General features: G+C 44.6%; 1 protein-coding gene across 2 annotated transcripts in view; it reads left to right on the forward strand.

Moving 5' to 3' along the window:
• The window catches only part of LOC135896874 (sodium-coupled monocarboxylate transporter 1-like), an 80,201-nt gene that overhangs the window by 10,376 nt on the left and 50,136 nt on the right, over window positions 1-19,689 (forward strand). Inside the window, exons 3-8 of one of the 2 annotated variants that reach the window (XM_065425377.2) lie at window positions 2,887-3,052; window positions 3,414-3,502; window positions 3,606-3,715; window positions 3,885-3,952; window positions 8,286-8,372; window positions 17,350-17,522. In XM_065425377.2, the coding sequence (XP_065281449.2) occupies window positions 2,887-3,052; window positions 3,414-3,502; window positions 3,606-3,715; window positions 3,885-3,952; window positions 8,286-8,372; window positions 17,350-17,522 (693 nt within the window). The remainder of the gene's footprint in view (window positions 1-2,886; window positions 3,053-3,413; window positions 3,503-3,605; window positions 3,716-3,884; window positions 3,953-8,285; window positions 8,373-17,349; window positions 17,523-19,689) is intronic. The other variant, XM_070539557.1, reaches the window with a different exon arrangement.

The following is a 19,689-nucleotide window of genomic DNA, read 5'->3' on the forward strand; positions in this document are numbered from 1 at the left end:
AACAGTCGCTGATCGTCGAAGTGCGTACACAATTTATTCACGTACCCTGGTATATTGACACGAAAACGTTGACGCTCGCCTATATTTCAAAATGTACAACAGCATTCCCATTACTATGAATTTCATTAGACGAGACTCTCTCACTGGAAATTCTCAGACGACATGGCACAATGCACTAGTCGCGCCTTTCGCTGAGTGACCAATCGATATAAGTGATGATCCGTTGAAAAATTGTCACCAATAAAACACGAACAAATGTACGCATGGCAATATCACCTGGCAGTTTTAAGATTTTTATGCTGCTGGCTAGTACGTGCTTTAGCATTTAAAACTCACCGCATATTTTTGTGCAACTTTACTTGAGCATTAGTGCCGCGTTTAAGCAATCATGCACTAAGGTGTGTTTCTTGCGGTAGCATTATATATATATATATATATATATATATATATATATATATATATATATATATATATATATATATATATATATATATATATATATACATATATATATATATATATATATATGTGTGTGTGTGTGTGTGTGTGTGTGTGTGTGTGTGTGTGTGTGTGTGTGTGTGTGTGTGTTCAGTAACACCTTACAATGCGGTGCACGCGCTTAAAACCATGGATGCGGGACCTCAAAGGGGTGCAACGTAATGCTGACCCATTTCTCTCGCACTTATTGTTATGGCATCGCTCACTTTCTCCCTGAAACGACTAAACAAGATGCTGGCATGAAGAGAGCATATGACAGACATTTCACATAGGAACTATAAGAAATGTACAACGAGTTTCAAAACCCTAGCAATGTCCAAGAAAACACATTAAAACAGGACACAGCAAATTACATTGCACCATGAAGTGTCTCGAGAGACAGGTTCGGCGGATCCCACGTAGAGATGGAAATCAGTGATACGCAAAGCTTTCACTGATATGTTTTTTTTATTTGTCTTCATTTCACATTTCCAAACGTTTATGTTGCTACACTGTTCTTGTGGTATGCATGCGACGGCTCAATTTTGTCCACTTGCCTGTTTACCTCTCAATGAGCTGCATTCATCGTTAACATTCTCACTATTTTGTATCTCAACATTCCATGCTCAATGCACGCCCTAGTTACATCTTTTTTGCTGTCCTTGTTCTTTACAAGCTTCGCTTGCCGACTGCTGCACTTCTTGTCTACTTTTTGCCTAAGCCAATGTCACATGGACAAACAAATAATGGCACGCAATTCATGCCTGCATTGTACATACGTTCGGTACAGACTTGCCGACTGCTGCACTTCTTGCCTACTTGTCTTTTCAAGTGCCTCATCATTGGCCAAGAATATTCATGCAGCCAGTAGCAGGTACTAAATCGCACATAGCTGATAAAATATGCCTAGTTGGTCGTATGCAGTGGTAGATGTTGTCGAGTAGGCAGCATACATAGTGACAAGTATCAAGTGACCCAGGTTGTAATGCAATTGACAAGACAGTACTATCCTGCACGTACAGTGGGCAGTTGAGGCAAAGTTCAAAGTTGTCGAATATCACTGTTTTTGAGCAAAAAATAATAAAACGTCATGCATGCGCACATTGTACACACGTTCAGTGCCAGTTTCACCGACCCAGTTTAGGTCTACCTACGACAGATCTGTATCACTTTTTTAAGAGCAACAACTGCACGTGTTCGCAGAGTATCCCCTACCCATGGTTGTATTAGGATTGGTTCAAATCATTGTTCTCCGATATTCTGATCATTGTAGACACCAGTCGGTTTGTACTATTCAACTTATATTTATAAGTGCTTTTAATGTCGATGCTCTCATTACAACAACTCCATTCTAAACTTGCATCAATGGCGTAGTCTGTGCAATCTGGGCGTGAATTAGAAATGTTGCGAGAATGCACAATAGGGCGTTCGAATTCGTCTTATCAGACGTGGAAAATTAGCCGCTCTTTTGGATGCGTGGTTTCGAAGACATGAAAGCAAAGCTCAAAAAAATAAACAGCAAGCGTTGAAATAACAAAAGCGCGTTTTGGAAGAGGCTGCGCACAAGTGTATACGTAATCGCTGAACTCGCCAGCGTCTCGTGCATTATGGGGTTTGAAACGTCTTTAAAGCAAGCACTAACAGCACCGCTGGATGACATCTTTAACATGAAGGTGTTTTCTGCCAGGTTCCAGTGAAACTGTGTCCCATGTATGAAGGTCACGAGTCTCACGAGATGAAAAAACGTTGCCGTCATTTGCTAATTTAATAGCTAGAGATGTAGGCATCGAAGTGTTTGAAAGGTTTGCGTTATTACATAAATACCGATCCTAATAAGTATATTTGTCGCAATGATGAAAGTGAAGCATCGTTTGTTTAACGCTGAACAATTCCGAATTAAGCCATGCTAGTCGCCTGGACACACGTATAACGGTACTCAATATGTTAATTCTAGTAACTATGAGGCGGTGAAAATTAGTTGGCCTCTATTATGGACAGAGTTTCTCGCACTTCTTAAGGTGATCCCTCACAACCAACCTGACTTGGTTTCACCACGGTGGCTTACCTGAAAGCAGTTGCATAGGATTGCAGCAGTGATGCCGCCGGAGCTCTAACGACGCAGTTATGCCGCATGCATAGTCACCCAGCTGTCGGATATACTTATTACGGCTGGTTTTTATAGCAATACTGCTTACGCTGTGCAGCAGCACAAGCGTCACGTGTTGGCTATTACTGGCATTGCTCCGCCTTTGAAACCAAACTGTACCTAATGAAAGACTACTCATATTTGTGGTTTTGCATTTGTAAAGGTGCAGCAAACCTCCTAGTGTTTCTTAGCATGCACGTTTCACTTTCGTATGATGCCCGACTCCTCTGAAAGAGGGATCAGCCATTTTGTTATATATGCAGGACTGTGCTCACAGGGTCCGTCCTGCTTGTAGCGGCATATACCGTCGAACTCCTGATGGCATTGTCCTTGGTACTCTGGTTTCGAGGTTGCGACTCCCAGCTGTCAGGAGCTATCAAGAATACTGATCAGGCAAGGACGCAGTATCGTCATATGATGCGCTGTAAGGTGACTCGAACTACACCTTATTTCAGAAAGCGCAACATCTTCGTCATGTTTGGGCTATATATTCAGTAAACTCGATTTTTTCACAAGAATACACATATCAGACTGGATTTCAATTTACGCTGCAAGCGAAATGCAATTTTTAGGTTAAAAATTTCATAATAGGTAAATAGGCAGTAAATTGACATACAGTTTACGAACGATTTCCTAGCCCCTTCTTAGGAAAGAGAGAAGGAATGTGTGAGCTATAGTCTTCCTGTAAAATTATTATAGAGGGGCGATACACGTTAAGCCACACTGGTAAACATATATGGATGTATGTTTTCTATTGTCACTTTGTAACACAGCCTTGTCTGTCGAGCAGGTACTGCCCTTCTATATTAAGACGCACCTGATGCAGTTCCCAGGATTTACCGGCCTTTTCCTCGCTGCAGTTGTAAGCGCCGGAGCCAGGTAACGACAATCAGTGTTTTATCTTTCAGTTCTAATCATGTTGGGCGCAGCCTATACATTTGGCGTGATTAAGCTCATCGTGATTACCTGACTTTCTTTGCAGCACAATATCCTCCTCAATCAACTCCATGATAGCTTTGCTGCATGTGGACGTGCTTCCTTATTTCTTCAAGAGTGCCGGTTCTGACGTCCCATTTAGAACACAGGGACTAGGTGACTGAAGGTATCACGCCTTGCTACAGTCTACATTATGTGATATGGAGGTTCGCATAGAATAAAATTATCAACAAGAGATGCCCGAAAACTTTTGCTTCTCTAGGCAATTTGATAGGAATAGGAGCATACAGCATTGTATTTTAACATTATATTCATTGTTTTTTAGCGTTCCTTCTTGGTGCCGTCATGACAATTTACAGTTGCATTTGTGTTTACGTGGGATCCGTCACCAGGGTGAGTTCTTCTTTGCACAATTTTACCAGCCTCACAAATGTATTTGAGTGAGTGGAGTCGTCATGCAGTCAGCGATGCCGCTGTGTACAGGCGACATGTTGTTTCTCATTGTTATCATAAGCTGCAACAATTCCAGCAGAAGAAACGCACTGTAGAAAGTGGAATATTAACATTTCTTTCAAGGTGCACAGTTCGCAGTTCTGGATGACGCTGGAGTAGTTTATTCGCAACAGTTAACAGGATGCTCGACCTGCTGTACATTACAGTTCATTAGGTTCAGTTAGTACCACAAAAATTAAGGTATCTTGAGCGGGTATGCACTTCTAGGACAGCACTTTCCAGCAAGGATATCCCGCGCACCCATAGAAAATTCGAAAGTACAAGTTCTCTTTACTGAGAGTCTACCGTAAAATTTTTCACCATGTTATAGCTTCTGTGCCACAATGACGCATACAAATTCTGGAGGGTTGGTGAAGGAACCGCACATACCACGAGGGCCAAGAATGTGACAGCTCAAATACAATATTAGTAAAATTAAAAAAGTAATTGACTAGGATACCCTATTAGAGGACCCTATAAACCGACAATATGAGCACGGATGTTAAGTCCAGATATCTTGATTACGCAAAACACTCCATGATGGCCCCAGTGGCATTACAGTGTCTGTCAACTTTAGGGGTTATGTGGGTCGATTCCCCGGGAGTCCTGTTTGAGTGCCTCAGGCAAGAACCAAGGATCAACGACAAATACCCTCAAGCTCTACATCAATTATTTGCAAGATCGCGACTGCAATTGCTGCAGCGGAAACAAAGATGATTCATACTGCAGTTGAGCACACTGTCAGAACATTAGTCGCGCCGACCGAGGACCACTAAGAAAAGGCTCCACAAGGCGTATGATCTGAGGGTCAAATTAAACACGAAAGCGTGTCATCTGATTCCAGACACCACTTTCGTAACCTGCAATGCCAACTTAGACTCTCGAACCGTCGGATGAGAGAATTAGTAAAACAATTCCAGTGAAAGGTTGACAAAATTCAGTGTGTGCGTGAGGCCTAGAAGAGGTCTTTAAGCCTATTTACGTTTCTTACCCGTAGGCCTTCAGCATGAAAAACCTCCCTACATGGAGAACTACGAGAAAGACAAAACATATCATTGGGACAAAGGGCGGGAAATGCAGACCTGAGATGTGCGTACCTGGCGTGCATGAATAACAAAGTCAGGTAATAAAGCACAAAGAATACCAACTCAAGATTTGTCCCGTGATGTGTGGAATGAGGTAGGATATATCGAGCACCGCCTGTATTCGTATGAGCCCTTAGGTCCCTAAGTCTAGACGTTTCTGGAGAGTATAAGAAGAGAATATTTTCATGGGCATGCTAACGTTTATGTCACCCGGAAGGACCACAGATTGCAGACAAACAGGCGTCTGGAATTCTACATGCGACTAGGGGAGAGACCTAATTGATTGATTTATGGTCTATAGACCATGATGGCATGGAAAGAGACGCTAAGGCGGAGCAATTACAAGCCGGATTTCTCCGTCTAGGAGAAATTTCACGGTCTGTTGGGCTAGTTGGTCGAACACAGTTACCGGTTATGTAGCACGTGTCCTCGTGTCTATCTGTGCTTTTTACGCTATATCAGGAAGTTCTCTGCATAAGCGCGCCTGTGCAAACATCATGACCAACACCATCACGATCATTACTGAATATATTGCTCCTCGTCTTTGATTACTAGCATTGTACCAGTGCTGTTGTTTAAGGGCCCATTCCTCAAACAAATACAAGCATAAGCGCATTGCATGTACTGCATTCGTGCAGTCGAAAGCGCAATAGCAGCTTCGATTGACGACGCACAATGGACAAAGATATGGAGTGTAGCTGACTTTTTAAAAATTGCTTTAGAAAAATTTTGGCAGAACATATGGTATACTGACTGTCCAACTGAATGTGATTAGCATTCAAACATTGTACCAACACACCCTAATACTGAAGACACAATTATTTGGAATCGTAGTCACTCTGAGATTGCCTATGTTATATGCTGCGCGCACCGATCTGTTGTTGGCCCTTTCTTTTATGACGCAACATTGCTAGCTATAGTCACCCATGATCATGATTATTTGAAGTTGGCTGTATAACAAGGGTGCTGTGATGAAGAAAGAATGCTCTTCTGTGTAATAACGAAGGTGACATGATGACGATGGCATAACGACAATGGAAATACATTTTTGAAATTAACACGCTGGCATAACGGTGACAACACGATGATGATGGCCTCAGAATAACGGTATGACGACGCGTGTAAGATGACAATGGCATGGAAATGACTTTATGACGTCGACACTATAACGACGCTAGCGTGACACCAATAATATGACTAAGCTGCAATCGTCACAAACACCACAAAAGGGGTCTTGGAGGAAAAGACAGTGATGTGATGTGACAGTGAAATGACGATGGCGGCACGAGAACGAATCTATGACAACGAATGCAACGAATGTGACCACGGCGATGAAATGGTAACGGCTGCGTAATCATGATAGAATGTCGGTAGCCTGGCTACGAAAGAAAGCAAATTGAATGATGTTGACAGAACGACGAAGCCGTTATGAGGACGCCAACATGATGGCAGTGGTATGGCGTTTGTGAAATGATGCCGATGACATAACAATGACAGCGTGACTTCGGCATGACTTCAATAGGATGACGACGGCTCTACGACATTGACATGATGATGATGGCATAGCGGGAATCAGATGACAAAGTTGGCATCACGACACTGAAACGACCAGGAGGGCACCACAAGGATAGTATGAAAACAAATTCATGTCCACGGGTGTGAGACGATGTCACAATGACGACGATCGCATGCCAATGGTTGGAGAACAATGATACATCTGCGATGGGACGATGACGGCTGCACCGCATTGATGGAATGACGCCGTTATCACAAGGATCCTCTGATGAAGTTCGAGTGCGGACGATGGAACAACACGACAGCAAGACGATACCATTATGACAAAGAATGCACGACGATCATTTTAGGATGGCGATGACGTGACGCCTAGGTCATGGCGAAGGTTGCATGACAAATATTGAATGGTCACGATGCAAATACATCGACGGCATCCCGACTAAGATTACGTATCTAGTGGCCCAAGCTTTTAGACAGCTTGAGCCACATGGTTGGCGTGGGAACCTAGATGGGTAGATAAACTCAAATGCACGAAGAAGGCAAATAAGGCTAACTATAATAAAAACCCACTCAGTGCAGATTGCGCTCAAGTTCTCGTCGCCTTGGGTACGTATATCAAGATGTACTGGCTCAGTCATACAAAAAATATCGGCCCAACAATACCGCCACGCATCATGACCACGAAAATGCATACGTCTTGCACGTTGTGACTAAACAAACTGCATTCCGCCTCACAATCGGAATTGAGTTGTATGAACCATCATGGAACAGCTAAGTCAGGACGTTGCTATGGCGGTTATAATAGTGCGCACTTCTGCACGTTCTTGCTATGATGCCTCTAACCTTGACAATAGAGCAAGGCCTTTGCAAACAACAAGTTCTTGAACAAAAACTTGTCGCTTTCTCAGCCGTTCTCCCTGAAAAAATACTGAAAGTTTCACCCGAAGCCGGAACATCGCAAGCCATAGCAACTTTTAGCGTTTTGTGCTCTAGGTTATACAACTGCTGCAGTGGTGCGGGCACGGAACCTTGGAAGATGAGAAGGTGGGTTGCATTACCGGAGCGATTAATGATGTCAGCGGCCGCGTTGCAGGTGCCGCACATCGATGGTGCACGATATTAGAACAACGGCCAATCGGTAGCGGTTCTCAGCATCCAATGAAACGACTTGATTGATTTTGCGATGTTTAATATACAGTCCGCTCAAGCTAGTGTGCGCAAAATGTAAGGCTATCGGCGCAACGTCTTCGCACAAAGAGCAATAATAAATGTGCCTGCAAGACTCATGCCACCTCCTGAAGCCAGTGCGTTACCCAAGTTCCGGCAGAGCCGGTGGGACAGAGCTTGACGGTCATAGCACGTGGTTTGCTTTTCCTTTTCGGTTCTTACCGCCCAACTCGCTGCATGCCTGTGGATACATTTATTTCCACCGCCCGGTGTCCACGCAAGGACTCTCGATAGTAGGGCAGCCCGACGGGGCCGACGCCGATGGCACGAACGATCTCGAGTGAACATTTATTTGATAACCTGAAATAATTATTACGCATGCGCGATACAAAGACAACGAGCGCTTCTCTTTTCTCCACTTCATAGAAATTACAATTTAAGACTTCGTGTTTCTGTCTGTTTTCAAGGCTATGATCCTCGTATACTCTGCAGCGGCTGGCCCATGTATTGGTTTGCTGCTTCTGGCGATTGGACTCCCATTTGTGCATTCCAAGGTAGGCCTTGTTTTTCTAAATTCATAGTATTATACACGAGTCCTATATATTTTGTAGGTATGTATCTAATGAAAATGTTGTCCGAAACCAAAGCCCGCACAGCCTTTTCGCAACTCCAACCAAACTCTCGCCCTCTAGTGACCGTGCCGATAACCAGCCGATCTAGACTCAGCCATGTGTTGTCAAGTTACAGCGTGTGCTGCAATGTCGCCTCGTAGGTCTAAAAGCGTCATAATGCTGCCACACACAAACCCAAAAATAACTGATTCCGAAAACATATTACTGTATTTTATTATGCGGGTCACCCAGCTGGAAAGACAACAATTCATAGTTTTATCGTGTTCCGAAAATAGTAGTGGAAGAGGAACATGGATAACAAACTTGTGCATTGGAAAAAAAAAACTGACACTACGGTGATTTGATCCAAATTCTTCACATGCGACTTGTTTAATCCCGGCATGTAGACGATTGCTTTTGTTTTCTCTATTTTATATATGTTACTGGCGTGTAAATGAGCATAGTGTACTTCAATTATTAGGCATGCGCTTTGATAAATCCGGGATGTACATTTAACGTCCATTTGGTTTAGTTAGCTTAGTGTTTAGCGTCTGCATTACTATTAGTGTTTCCTTAACCAGCATGAATATTCTAGTTAATGGAGCATGTTACTGAGGCTCCGACAGCAGGGACAATAACTATAGCGCTGGAGGTCTGAACTTGATAATGAATCATGCTAGGGCGCAAGGCGACGTAGCGTTTTGAAAGCATGGTTAATTTAAGAATGGTCTAAGTAGAAGATGATGTTTTGTCAATCTCCGCGGTTAGTTGTCAGTTTACTTCCTCGGAAAAAAATGGAGAAGCAACTGCATAAAGGGCTCATTCAATATTTTGGTGCCTAGGACTGGTTACATCGCCGCTATTTCGCTTTCCGATAATGTGTACACAACAAAGTTCCATCGCAACTGGTTTGTTTCGTATCCAAGTCATGCATTCACAGTAATACAAGTGACATTGCTCAAAAGTAAACCATCGCAAAATTGTGGAAACCTAGTGGAAGAAACGCAACTTTGTCGCACGGGTTATATTTGTTTTAACATTTCACCAGTCTTTAGGAATTCCTATGGGCGGCGTTTCTTTTCTGTGTTCCAAACCTGAACGCTGCCTCGAACACTGCGTGCTACAAGAACGAACTAGCGACAGTCATTGGACGCCGACTACCTCTTCACACGAGTCAGAGAACTATAAAAAGAAAGGTGAACCCCGACTCACAAACTCTCTTACCTATTTCTCTTACCCCTATACACGCTGACCAGGCAACATAACAGTTTTTAGCCTCGTTCTATCAGTCCACAATAACCGTATTCACCTCCTGTAAGCACGAAAGACTTTGCTGCCTACGTATTGTGCAATGCTGTACGTATATGTGATATACTGTTACAGGAATCATAGGGTGGAGCTGCCTATGAAGACCGAAAAGAGTAAAGTATCCTAACTGTAAGCTTTCCCAAATCCGCTACACACCAGCATTTCCCTTTTTAACCACGGGTTCACTTGAAAGTCTATAAAGAGGAATGATGCGACTACGCAAGCAATCTGAACGTTTGCACGGACAGCGCGGTTTTCGGCGGTTTTGTCCCAGAAATATTTCACACCAACCACCATAAGGTAATGGGCAGCAAATGGTCTTTTTTTCGTCGACGAAGCACCTCAATTATAGGCCACAAACCCGAAGCGTAAGCACCACACCACTCGAAAGAGCTGTTGTGAACCTAGATTTTGTACCTATTTTTGTTCATTTGAACAGCGTTGCCAGCAGGAGTAGCGCGTTCTGAAGTTGCTAATAAATGTGGACTGAACCGGAAGTGCAGTCTGACAGACCATCTGAAAACGCAGCTGTCCCAAGGCTATGATTAAGCAAGAAGCTGAGATGTGACGTATGCGCTGGTGGTTTCAAAAAGCAACTTTCCCGAGCGAAGCATGGGTGCGATTGCGGCCTGATGAATTCACCATTCAGCTGCTGTGCTGGACCACAGAGCTTCGATTCCGCCATAGGTCACGCCCAATTTATTACAGCAATAATATCATCATCATCACCATCATCCTCATCATCATGGTAACGCCCACTGCAGGGCAAAGGCCTCTCGCATACTTCTTCAACTACCCCGGTCATGTACTAATTGTGGCCATGTTGTCCCTGCAAACTTCTTCATCTCATCCACCAACCTAACTTTCTGCCACCCCCTTCTACGCTTCCCTTCCCTTGGAATCCAGTCCGTAACCCTTAATGACTATCGGTTATCTTCCCTCCTCATTACGTGTCCTGCCCATGCCCCCATTCCTTTTCTTAATTTTAACTAAGATGTCATTAACTAGCCTTTGTTCCCTCTCCCAATCTGCTTTTTTCTTATCCGTTAACATTAGACCCATCATTATCCTTTCCATAGCTCGTTGCGTCGTCCTCAGTTTAAGTAGAGCCCTTTTCGTAAGCCTCCAGGTTTCTGCCCCGTACGTGAGTACTGGTAAGACACAGCTGTTATACACTTTTCTCTTGAGGGATACTGGCAACCTGCTCTTCATGATCTGAGAATGCCTCTCAAACGCACCCCAGCCCTTTCTTATTCTTCTGATTATTTCATTCTCATGATCCGGATCCGCGGTCACTACCAGCCTTAGGTAGATCTATTCCTTTACCACTTCCAGGACCTCGCTACCTATCGTAAATTGCTTTTCTCTTCCGAGATTGTAAAACATTAGTTTAGTTTACAGCAGATGAATTTTTAGACCCACCCTTCTGCTTTGCCTCTCCAGGTCAGTGAGTATGCATTGGAATTGGTCCCCTGAGTTACTAAGCAAGGCAATATCATCAGCGAATCGCAAGGTACTAAGGTTCGCCATTAACTATTATTCCTATTTCTTCCCAATGCAGGTTTCTGAATACCTCCTGTAAACACGCTGTGAATAGCATTGGAGAGATTGTATCTCCCTGCTTGACGCCTTTCTTTATTGGGATGTTGTTGCTCTCTTTATGGAGGACTACGGTGGCTGTGGAGCCGCTATAGATATATTTCGGTATTTTACCATGTGGCTCGTCTACACACTGATTATGTAATGCATCCATGACTGCTGAGGTTTTGACTGAATCAAACGCTTTCTCGTAATCAATGAAAGATATGTATCAGGGTTCGTTATATTCCGTACATTTCTCTATCTTCTGATTGATGGTGTGAATATCGTCTATTGTTCAGCAGCCTTTATGGAATCCTGCCTGCTCCTTTGGTTGGCAGAAGTCTAAGGTGTTTCTGATTCTATTTGCGATTATCTTAGTACATACCAACGTTACTAGACTAGCTTCAGTTTTAAAACTCGGCGCCGTTGCGCGGAACCGCCACCCGCCCGCGCCTTCGTGGCGCTGCAGTCGCGCCCGGCTTCACTTCCTCACTAGCCGGCTACGCGGGCGGGCCGGACTAAGCGCGCGGTGCAGCGTATTGTGTGGTTCGTTGTTGAAGGCGAATTTCAGCAAGCATGTAATCCGCGAAACTGTAGCTTTCGCCGAGTTTGTTGAGAATATAAGCAGACGATGCGGACGTGCTGCGCACCTGGCTGCATAGGCGGCTATCGGAACGATGTCGACAGTTCGGCGCGCTGCTTTTTCTGTGCCGCCAGCAATGCGACGCTTCGCTCGGCGTGGAACAGAGCGATTCTGTTGTTGTTGTTGTTGTTGTTGTTGTCCTGAGTGGCCGTGGCACATACCCACAGTGGGGGATTGGCCAAGAATCGGGCGGTTTAATTAGGTGCCTAAAATAATAATGATAACAAGCGAGTTAACAATTTGGGCGTGTGAGTTTAAAAGTAAACGTTTTGTGTTTGGAGACAAAAAGAAATAATCAGATGAAAACCGGGTATAAGATAACAATAATAATAATAATTATTAATAAAAGATAAGAAATAAAAGAAAGCTATGGCTGGGAGGGAGAACGATCAATCTAACATGGAAATCGATTAGTTTCAATGAGGTAATTTTGGATCGCCAAGCAAACATTTCTGTTGCTGAACCCAACAATGGAGGCTCCAAAAGATAGGATCACAGGCACTGATAAAGTCAGACCAATAGAGCGAAGCGGGATTTCGAGTAGTCGTTTTCTTATAATAGAAAAACGTCTGCAAGACAACAAGAAATGGTCGATTGTCTCCGCTTCGCCACAGAATGAGCATAGTGGTGAAGGGACCAGACCAGACCTGTGGAGGTAGAAGTTCAATGCAGGTATACGGCAGCGCAGCTTCGTGATGGACACTTCAATTTTCCGTGTTCGGCAAAACTCTCTGTTCCAAGGGTGCAGGAGATGTCCGTACTCCACAGAGTTAGTAATTTCGGAGCCTGATACTGACTGTATAATGATACTCCTGCGAAATCTAGATGCAGTTACATAAGCAGTCAAAGGGCAGCAAGGAAGAATCGGGCCATTTATCGATGCCTTGGCTAGAGAGTCTGCAATTTCATTAATGATTAGTCCTTTATGGCCGGGCACCCAAATCAAACGCACGCTTCTCAAGTAACCAGGTACCAATGATTGAAATGTCCTCATCACGCGAGAATCACTAGAAGCAGTAAGGGATGAGCACAATGATAAAGAATCAGTAACTATCACAGCTGACGTAATTGATGGTCCTAATTTGCGTAATGCTAGCACCACGGCCATGAATTCGGCTATTCCTTGTGCCGACCGGCACACGCACTCGTGCCACTGCTCCTACGTTCATCGTCGTCTTCCACAGCTGGCTGCGTTGCCGTTCATCATTCCAGCGTAGAATTTCACTTCTGTCATCGTAATGGGGAGGCCGCGTTTACGGTGGGAGGGGCCATTGCTTAAGGCAGTATGAGCCACTCATTGTCTTACGTAACGGATAGATTTAATTTCTGAAGAAACTTAATTTTGAATAATCGCAAATCGGGCGAAAGCAGCTAATCACGCCTCCGAGCAAACTCGAGACATCGAACGGAAGCGACAACGGCGGGCTACGGGCATATCGTCAGTGACGTCGTTCTCTCCGTCACAGCCGATTGTGTGTGTTACCGCATAATTCAGAAATACTTTAATGAATCCTCTAGATTAACCCAGTGATAAACACGGGCCGCACGTTTCAACTTCGCTGGTTAACCATCTTCACGGAGTGGAAGAGCAGATGATATTTTTTTGTGTGTGTGTGTGGCTTGTGTGTTCAAAGACTGACTTCATCTTTCTTTTTGTTGCGCTTCTTTGGCGTGGCGAGAAGCCTCGGTGCGGATGAAGATCATCCTAATCACACACTTTGGCCAAATGTTCAGGCTTCTGAGCCTAAACTGCGCGAAACGTTAAGACGGCAGGAAAAAACACAGCTCCCGCGCTTCGCTCTATGCGTTTCTTTCTTTCGTGCAGTTTACCCTTATTACAGTATGAACCAACTGGCCCGATAAATCTTATTGCTGTAGGTGGATACCGCTTTCTCATGGTGTCACTAATTCGGACAAGGGAGAACGCCAGCGAGCGTGAAACACGCGCAAACTGCCCGTCCGCACGGGCTCAAGGCTGCGGCGAGGCGTCTGCAGTGGAGCCCGATGGAACGGCGCTGCCATCTGGCGGCTGTCGCAGAAGTGGCGACACCGGCTGTAAGCGCGCGGGCGGAGAGCTTTACAACTGAAGCTAGTCTAGTAACGTTGGTACATACTTTGTAGGCAACGGACAGTAAGCTGATCGGTCTATAATTTTTCAATTCTTTGGGGCCCCCTTTCTTATAAATTAGGATTAAGTTGGCGTTCTTCCAAGAGTCCGATACGCTCGAGTTCATCAGGCATTGCGTATACAGGGTGGCCAGTCTTACCCAGACATAAGCCATTTTCAGTTACGTAGCAGAGCACTCGAGGTGGATTGAGCGTACTTGATCGCGTCACTCTGTAAACAAATTCGACGACACACGTGACTTAGATGTGTGAATTTGACAATTGAAAGTACGTAAGAGCAACCGTGACAGGTGCACGTGCAGTTATCGAGGCGTCATAATCATCGAAAACTAACTATTATGTCGTATACTTGGACAGTAAGTGGCGCGAAGCTTGGGTTTTTATTTTTCCTCTCCCACACGACCACTTACTTAACGACAACGTCAAGCTACGGCACCAACCTCCGCGCACACTTGTTCTATCATGACGCATGTCTTCATTTGCCTAGAAGAATACATATTTTCTTATATATAAGATAAAGAGGAAGACCTGAGCTAGTGCAGACTAGCAGACTAGGTCTGCACTGGTAAAGAGGGAAGGGAGTGAAAGAACTGGTGTGAATGGGGATGATGAGAGAAGTGGCTAGTTCTTATGAGGACGCCGAGAATGGTGTCCTCCGACAATGTTTGACTGGCGACGCCGGCTAGAGAATTATCCAAGGTCTTTTGCTGCAGGAAATGTGCTGGGCTATCGCACGACAAAATATGCTGGACTATCGCCAGCTTTCTTCATAACTGTATGGCGAAATTCCATAAGAATGTATTTCATTTTCCTCATATAAGAAGGAAAAGAATCGCGTAGCGGCAGTATTTTGCTGTTTTTATTCACTGGTCGATAATAATGCTTCCGGTTTTCGCGCAGAATGAAGCTAGTGGCTGCATTTCTTGTGCTAATTGAATAGTTATCATCTTAACTCTACAGAAAACTGTGACAGGCAGTGAGGCTTGCTCCTCTTTTTAGAGAAGACGCATAGCGATCGGTGCAAGAGTTCTCAATAACGCTTCCTACTTTCTGTATACAAGGAAGATAAGGAATAGCGTCACGATAATAAAGAAAACAACAACAACAGCAACCGTGTTGACATGCATCTGAGAGGTTATACGGATTGGTGTTACAACTACTGTTGCATACGCGTAAAAGAGGCTAGTGATAGAGGGCAAAAGGCATCCGCTGCAACTCCGCTCTCGTAAAATGTTTTGTGCTAGTGGGCCGTTTTAGCGCGGACCAATAAATGATATCGACGATATAGGAAGCAGGAAAAAAATGCATTTGCACGTCTACAGTTGTTAGAGTTGTTAGTCCATGTTAACGCTAGAGTTGTTAGTCCATGTTAACGAAGTAAACTACACCTAATAGGCTTTGGACGCACTGATATTCTTAATTATATTCTTATATGAAAAATGTTGTACCAATTCAACGTCATAATCAAAACATTCAATAAAGCAAATATATTACAGCCTCTGATAACACGTAGCACTCCAATTCTCTCGCGAGCGTGCTTAGGAAGTTCGTACTTTAGTAACTCTCTTCTAAACTACCTTTAAGCTTGTGGTAATAGGTGTGGAACTGCTCTCTATTGTGCATCGGCTGGCAGACGTTTTACGGGAAATGGGTTACGACCAAATCTCACAAGTGGTTATTCCTACTGTCCGAACTATACGCAGCTAAAGCAAATATGACAGCTAGTAGGACAAAAAAACAAAGGCTAGTGTCTATTGAACCTCTTTCTGTATATTCTTTTCTTGCGTTCAGCAGCCTTCTATGTTTAGCATCTGAGGGCGCTATGACATCGTGAAACTATTCAGAGGCAGCAACCATAGCACTCTTCCGACTGCCTCTTTCGCCCCGCACTTCATTCTACAGCACTCTTTTTTTTTTGCGACGCTTCAGTTCATCGTCCGTCCCATCACGCTATGAGCAGTCTGACATAGAGTCGGTGAGGCCACCACTAATACACGGGTCGCATGCGATAGGTCAGGTAATAGGGTGATGACTCGAGGTGGGGGGGGGCGGGGGTGGGCGGAGACTGCAGCCACTGTTTGCAAGTGTGCTGGAAGAGGAGTTCACACTAGGAGCTTTTTGCCATGCGTTTAAGCAAAATTTCCATCGACCACCAAACAGGCTCGTTTAAATTGGAGCTACTATCACGGGAAACGAAGTTTTCAGTGCAGCGCGCCAAATCCCAAGACTTGCGCTATGGAAGCATTGAATCGCACTGGGCCAGTTCTCACTGCCTTGCTACAAATTCATCGTTAGTAAACAAATATTTGAAAACAATCAGCAATCACACACGCATTTTGCATCGCTCCATGCTCTGATAGCACTGCCAACACTTGTGCTATAGATATAAGAACGAAATGCCGATTGACATCACCATGTCGATCCCGCTCTCAGGTACAGCGTGTGGATGACTGTGTGCAGTTCGTATCATCTACATAAGCCGTCTTGACAGCGTAGGACACACTCACATGTTGCATGGCGCAATAGTTGGGGCTTACACACTACGGTTGCGTTATTCTGTCGCGCAATCTAGATTCTTGAGTTTATCCTGCAGTCTACCGGAAGTCGCCAAGTGTGTTCGCGCCTACAGTGCACTTTCCATTTCTTTTTGTAGCAACATAAATCGGCAGAAGCGTTACACTGAGGAGCAGGTAACCAAGTGTGCATTTGAAATGAGTTCTTGGGAAACACGGCAGTAATTTTTCGTTTTTCCCGTATGCTTCCTAAATATGTCTATCATTTTAGTATTTAAGGAACGTGTCCGTGCTTTCTTCTGCGTTCATATGTTTCTTGACTTTAGTCAGACCAACATGGTGGATTTCAGTGGCGACCACCTTTTTTACGGCGTGCGGCATTCCATTTCGTCACGTATGTCGCTATCTCCTAAGATGTGATTAGCTTAATTGTGTTATAAATACGCAAAGAAAGCAACGCACTACAATCGCTCCATCGGTGGTGCTCAGCCCATGAGCACAGAAAAGCAACACTTCTACAAAACGGCCGCGGTCGGCAACAACAACAACAAGACACCTCATTGAGCCACTACATTCAAAAAACGATAAAAACAACAGAAATATGCGATATAACATGAACCCCTACACGAACCCTACAGTCTTAAGGAGAGCCCTTATAGTCTCTGTCATGTGTCACATAAAGGAAACAAGGACTCTTTGCAACTACAAAGATAATGAACTAAATGACTTGTAAACTGTTTTATTACAGGGTGCCGGAATTTCAACTCTCCTCTTCTTCGCCATTCAGCTGTACCTCCTGTGGCAAAGAATAGAGAAGATAATATTGCCACAACGTATGCCAGTGACGCTTCAGTACTGCCCACGGAACACCACCGACGTACACAAGAGATTAAATGATACGCACACTTGGAGCCCACACAGGTGTGTAGACAGAGCTAAGTATGGTAATAGGACCTGAGGGGCTGCTGCCATGTTAGCGTAGTAGCTGAATCGGGAACTCCATCTTGCGTTGACGCAATATGAACTAGGTACCTATCGTTCATTTATCTGAAAGCTGGTGCCCAGGAAGAAATATTGTCAGCGTGGAATAATGGGATACCATGGTGAATTTGCGTTATCCTACTTGTTTTCTAAGAGGAACTGGAGCAGTGTTCAAGTAATTGTGAATTGCGTAGCAATAACTACAATTGCAGGTTTTTCTTCTTATTTATTTTTATCGTCATATGCCCATTACATTACCTAACTCGTTAAAAATACATAAGAGTTAGTGCTAAAACAGTCATTTAGAGGTGCGACATTAAGAAATAAATGAGACTTTGTATTAGGGAGTGCACTTGGGTAGCTCGATTTCACATTGCCTAAACAGGACAAGTTAGAACCGCTGAAGAGTAAGACGAATAAACTGGTCCCTACTACAAATGCCGTATACTAAGGAAACAGACACGCTTTCAAGAGCAGCGAATCCTTAGAGAGATGAAGAAAGGTGTAAGAAGGCACTTAGGCACAAAGTTGAAGTCGACGAATGACACACTCTCCATGAGCTAGCTCGCAATGACAGAGTCATCACACAGACGCAGGGGCGTAGCCAGGGGGGGGGGGGCTTACGGGGCTTCAGCCCCCCCCCCCCGAACTTTTTTCGTGCGGTCCATGCACCGCTCACCCAGGCAATACCCGGGGCCGGAAATCATTCCGAATTTTCTCTAGAATGTCTTTTTCACGCTCGAAAAGACACTCCAGTGCGAACCTTGCGAACTCAGGCTGGATTTCGCGGACGCGCCCATGCACCGGGAGTCACATAACGCAATCAGCCCCATTCGAGCACAAAGTTGCAAGGCGTTTCATGGCAAACGGGCTCGCCACGCCATCTTGCGGAGGCCGCGGAATCTACGCAGCGCATGGATGTCAATTCCGAAATTTATGGGTATAAAGTTCTCATAAACTTTTGATGTGAAAGTTGCATATACATTTCCAAAGTTGTGCTTTAGGATTTCAATTGCGGAACTTTGTGGGTTTGATGTTACTATAAATATTGGACGCCAAAGGTGCACTGATTTTTCTAAAGTCTTACATCGGACCATACAACGAGACAAGCCAAATCAACACACTATCAGACAAGTTGAAAAAGCCAGCAGTGAGGTCGGATGAGAAGAAGCGTTGTGGTAGTTCATTTGTGCCGTCATGACACATAAAAGAATATCAACATTTTTTCTCCACTGACGCCAAAGCATCCGTGTCAAGACAGTAAAGTGAGCCAAGGTAACTACGTTCTTATTTATTTTTTTCTACTTCGACTTTTATTCGCGAGGACACATTGAGCCTCTTCTATTTTTTTGTCCTCGTTACCCTACCGACGGGCTGCCAGAGGCAGCCAGCGCGCATGCGTTTTTCTCGTGTTGCTCCGACCACCGCGCGGCGCACTTCGGTGCGCATTCGCTTTTCTCTGTCCGAGTGGATTTTCGCGTGCAGAGTTTTGGGCACTTTATGGCTAGCAGACGAGAAAAATAAACTTTCGTCGCCCACCGCCATCACTGTGGGGACTCGACGAATTGCATGGCGTTCGCTTGAGCGCAACCTCTCCGTAACGTCTTGTCTCGCCAGTGTAGGATATACCCAGCAGTATGCGTATCGTTCTCGGTGGACCACGCGTCTCACGTTTTCTTCGATATTCTTTCCGTAGCTACATTAGGTGCCCAAAGTAGGCATTCGATTGTGGCCAACATACTTTGCGCTTTTTAATTTCGGTGCCTCGGCTCCACACAAAAAAAAAGAAAGAAGACATTGTTGTGGCGCAGCGAATTTTTGTATGGTGAAAGCTCGATTTTGTTACTTCTTTTGCGGACTGTAATGGGCCACAGGACGGTTCAGTTGCCGGATAGTCTTATTATATAGTGTCAACGGCCGATCAGACACAATTGCCCTGGAACGTCTCAAACCCGCCTACATCGAAGCACCCGCGCCATCAGCTCCACCAGTATGCGACGCGACCCTGCTGCATCCTTCGCCGCCGCCAGTGCACGTGACACCCAAGACCAACGCCAAGACACGCCGCGTCACGTGGACTTTCCATCGTTCGTCGAACTTTCCTCCT

The sequence above is a fragment of the Dermacentor albipictus genome, chromosome 5 (assembly GCF_038994185.2).
Source record: "Dermacentor albipictus isolate Rhodes 1998 colony chromosome 5, USDA_Dalb.pri_finalv2, whole genome shotgun sequence".
Lineage (NCBI taxonomy): Eukaryota > Metazoa > Arthropoda > Arachnida > Ixodida > Ixodidae > Dermacentor > Dermacentor albipictus.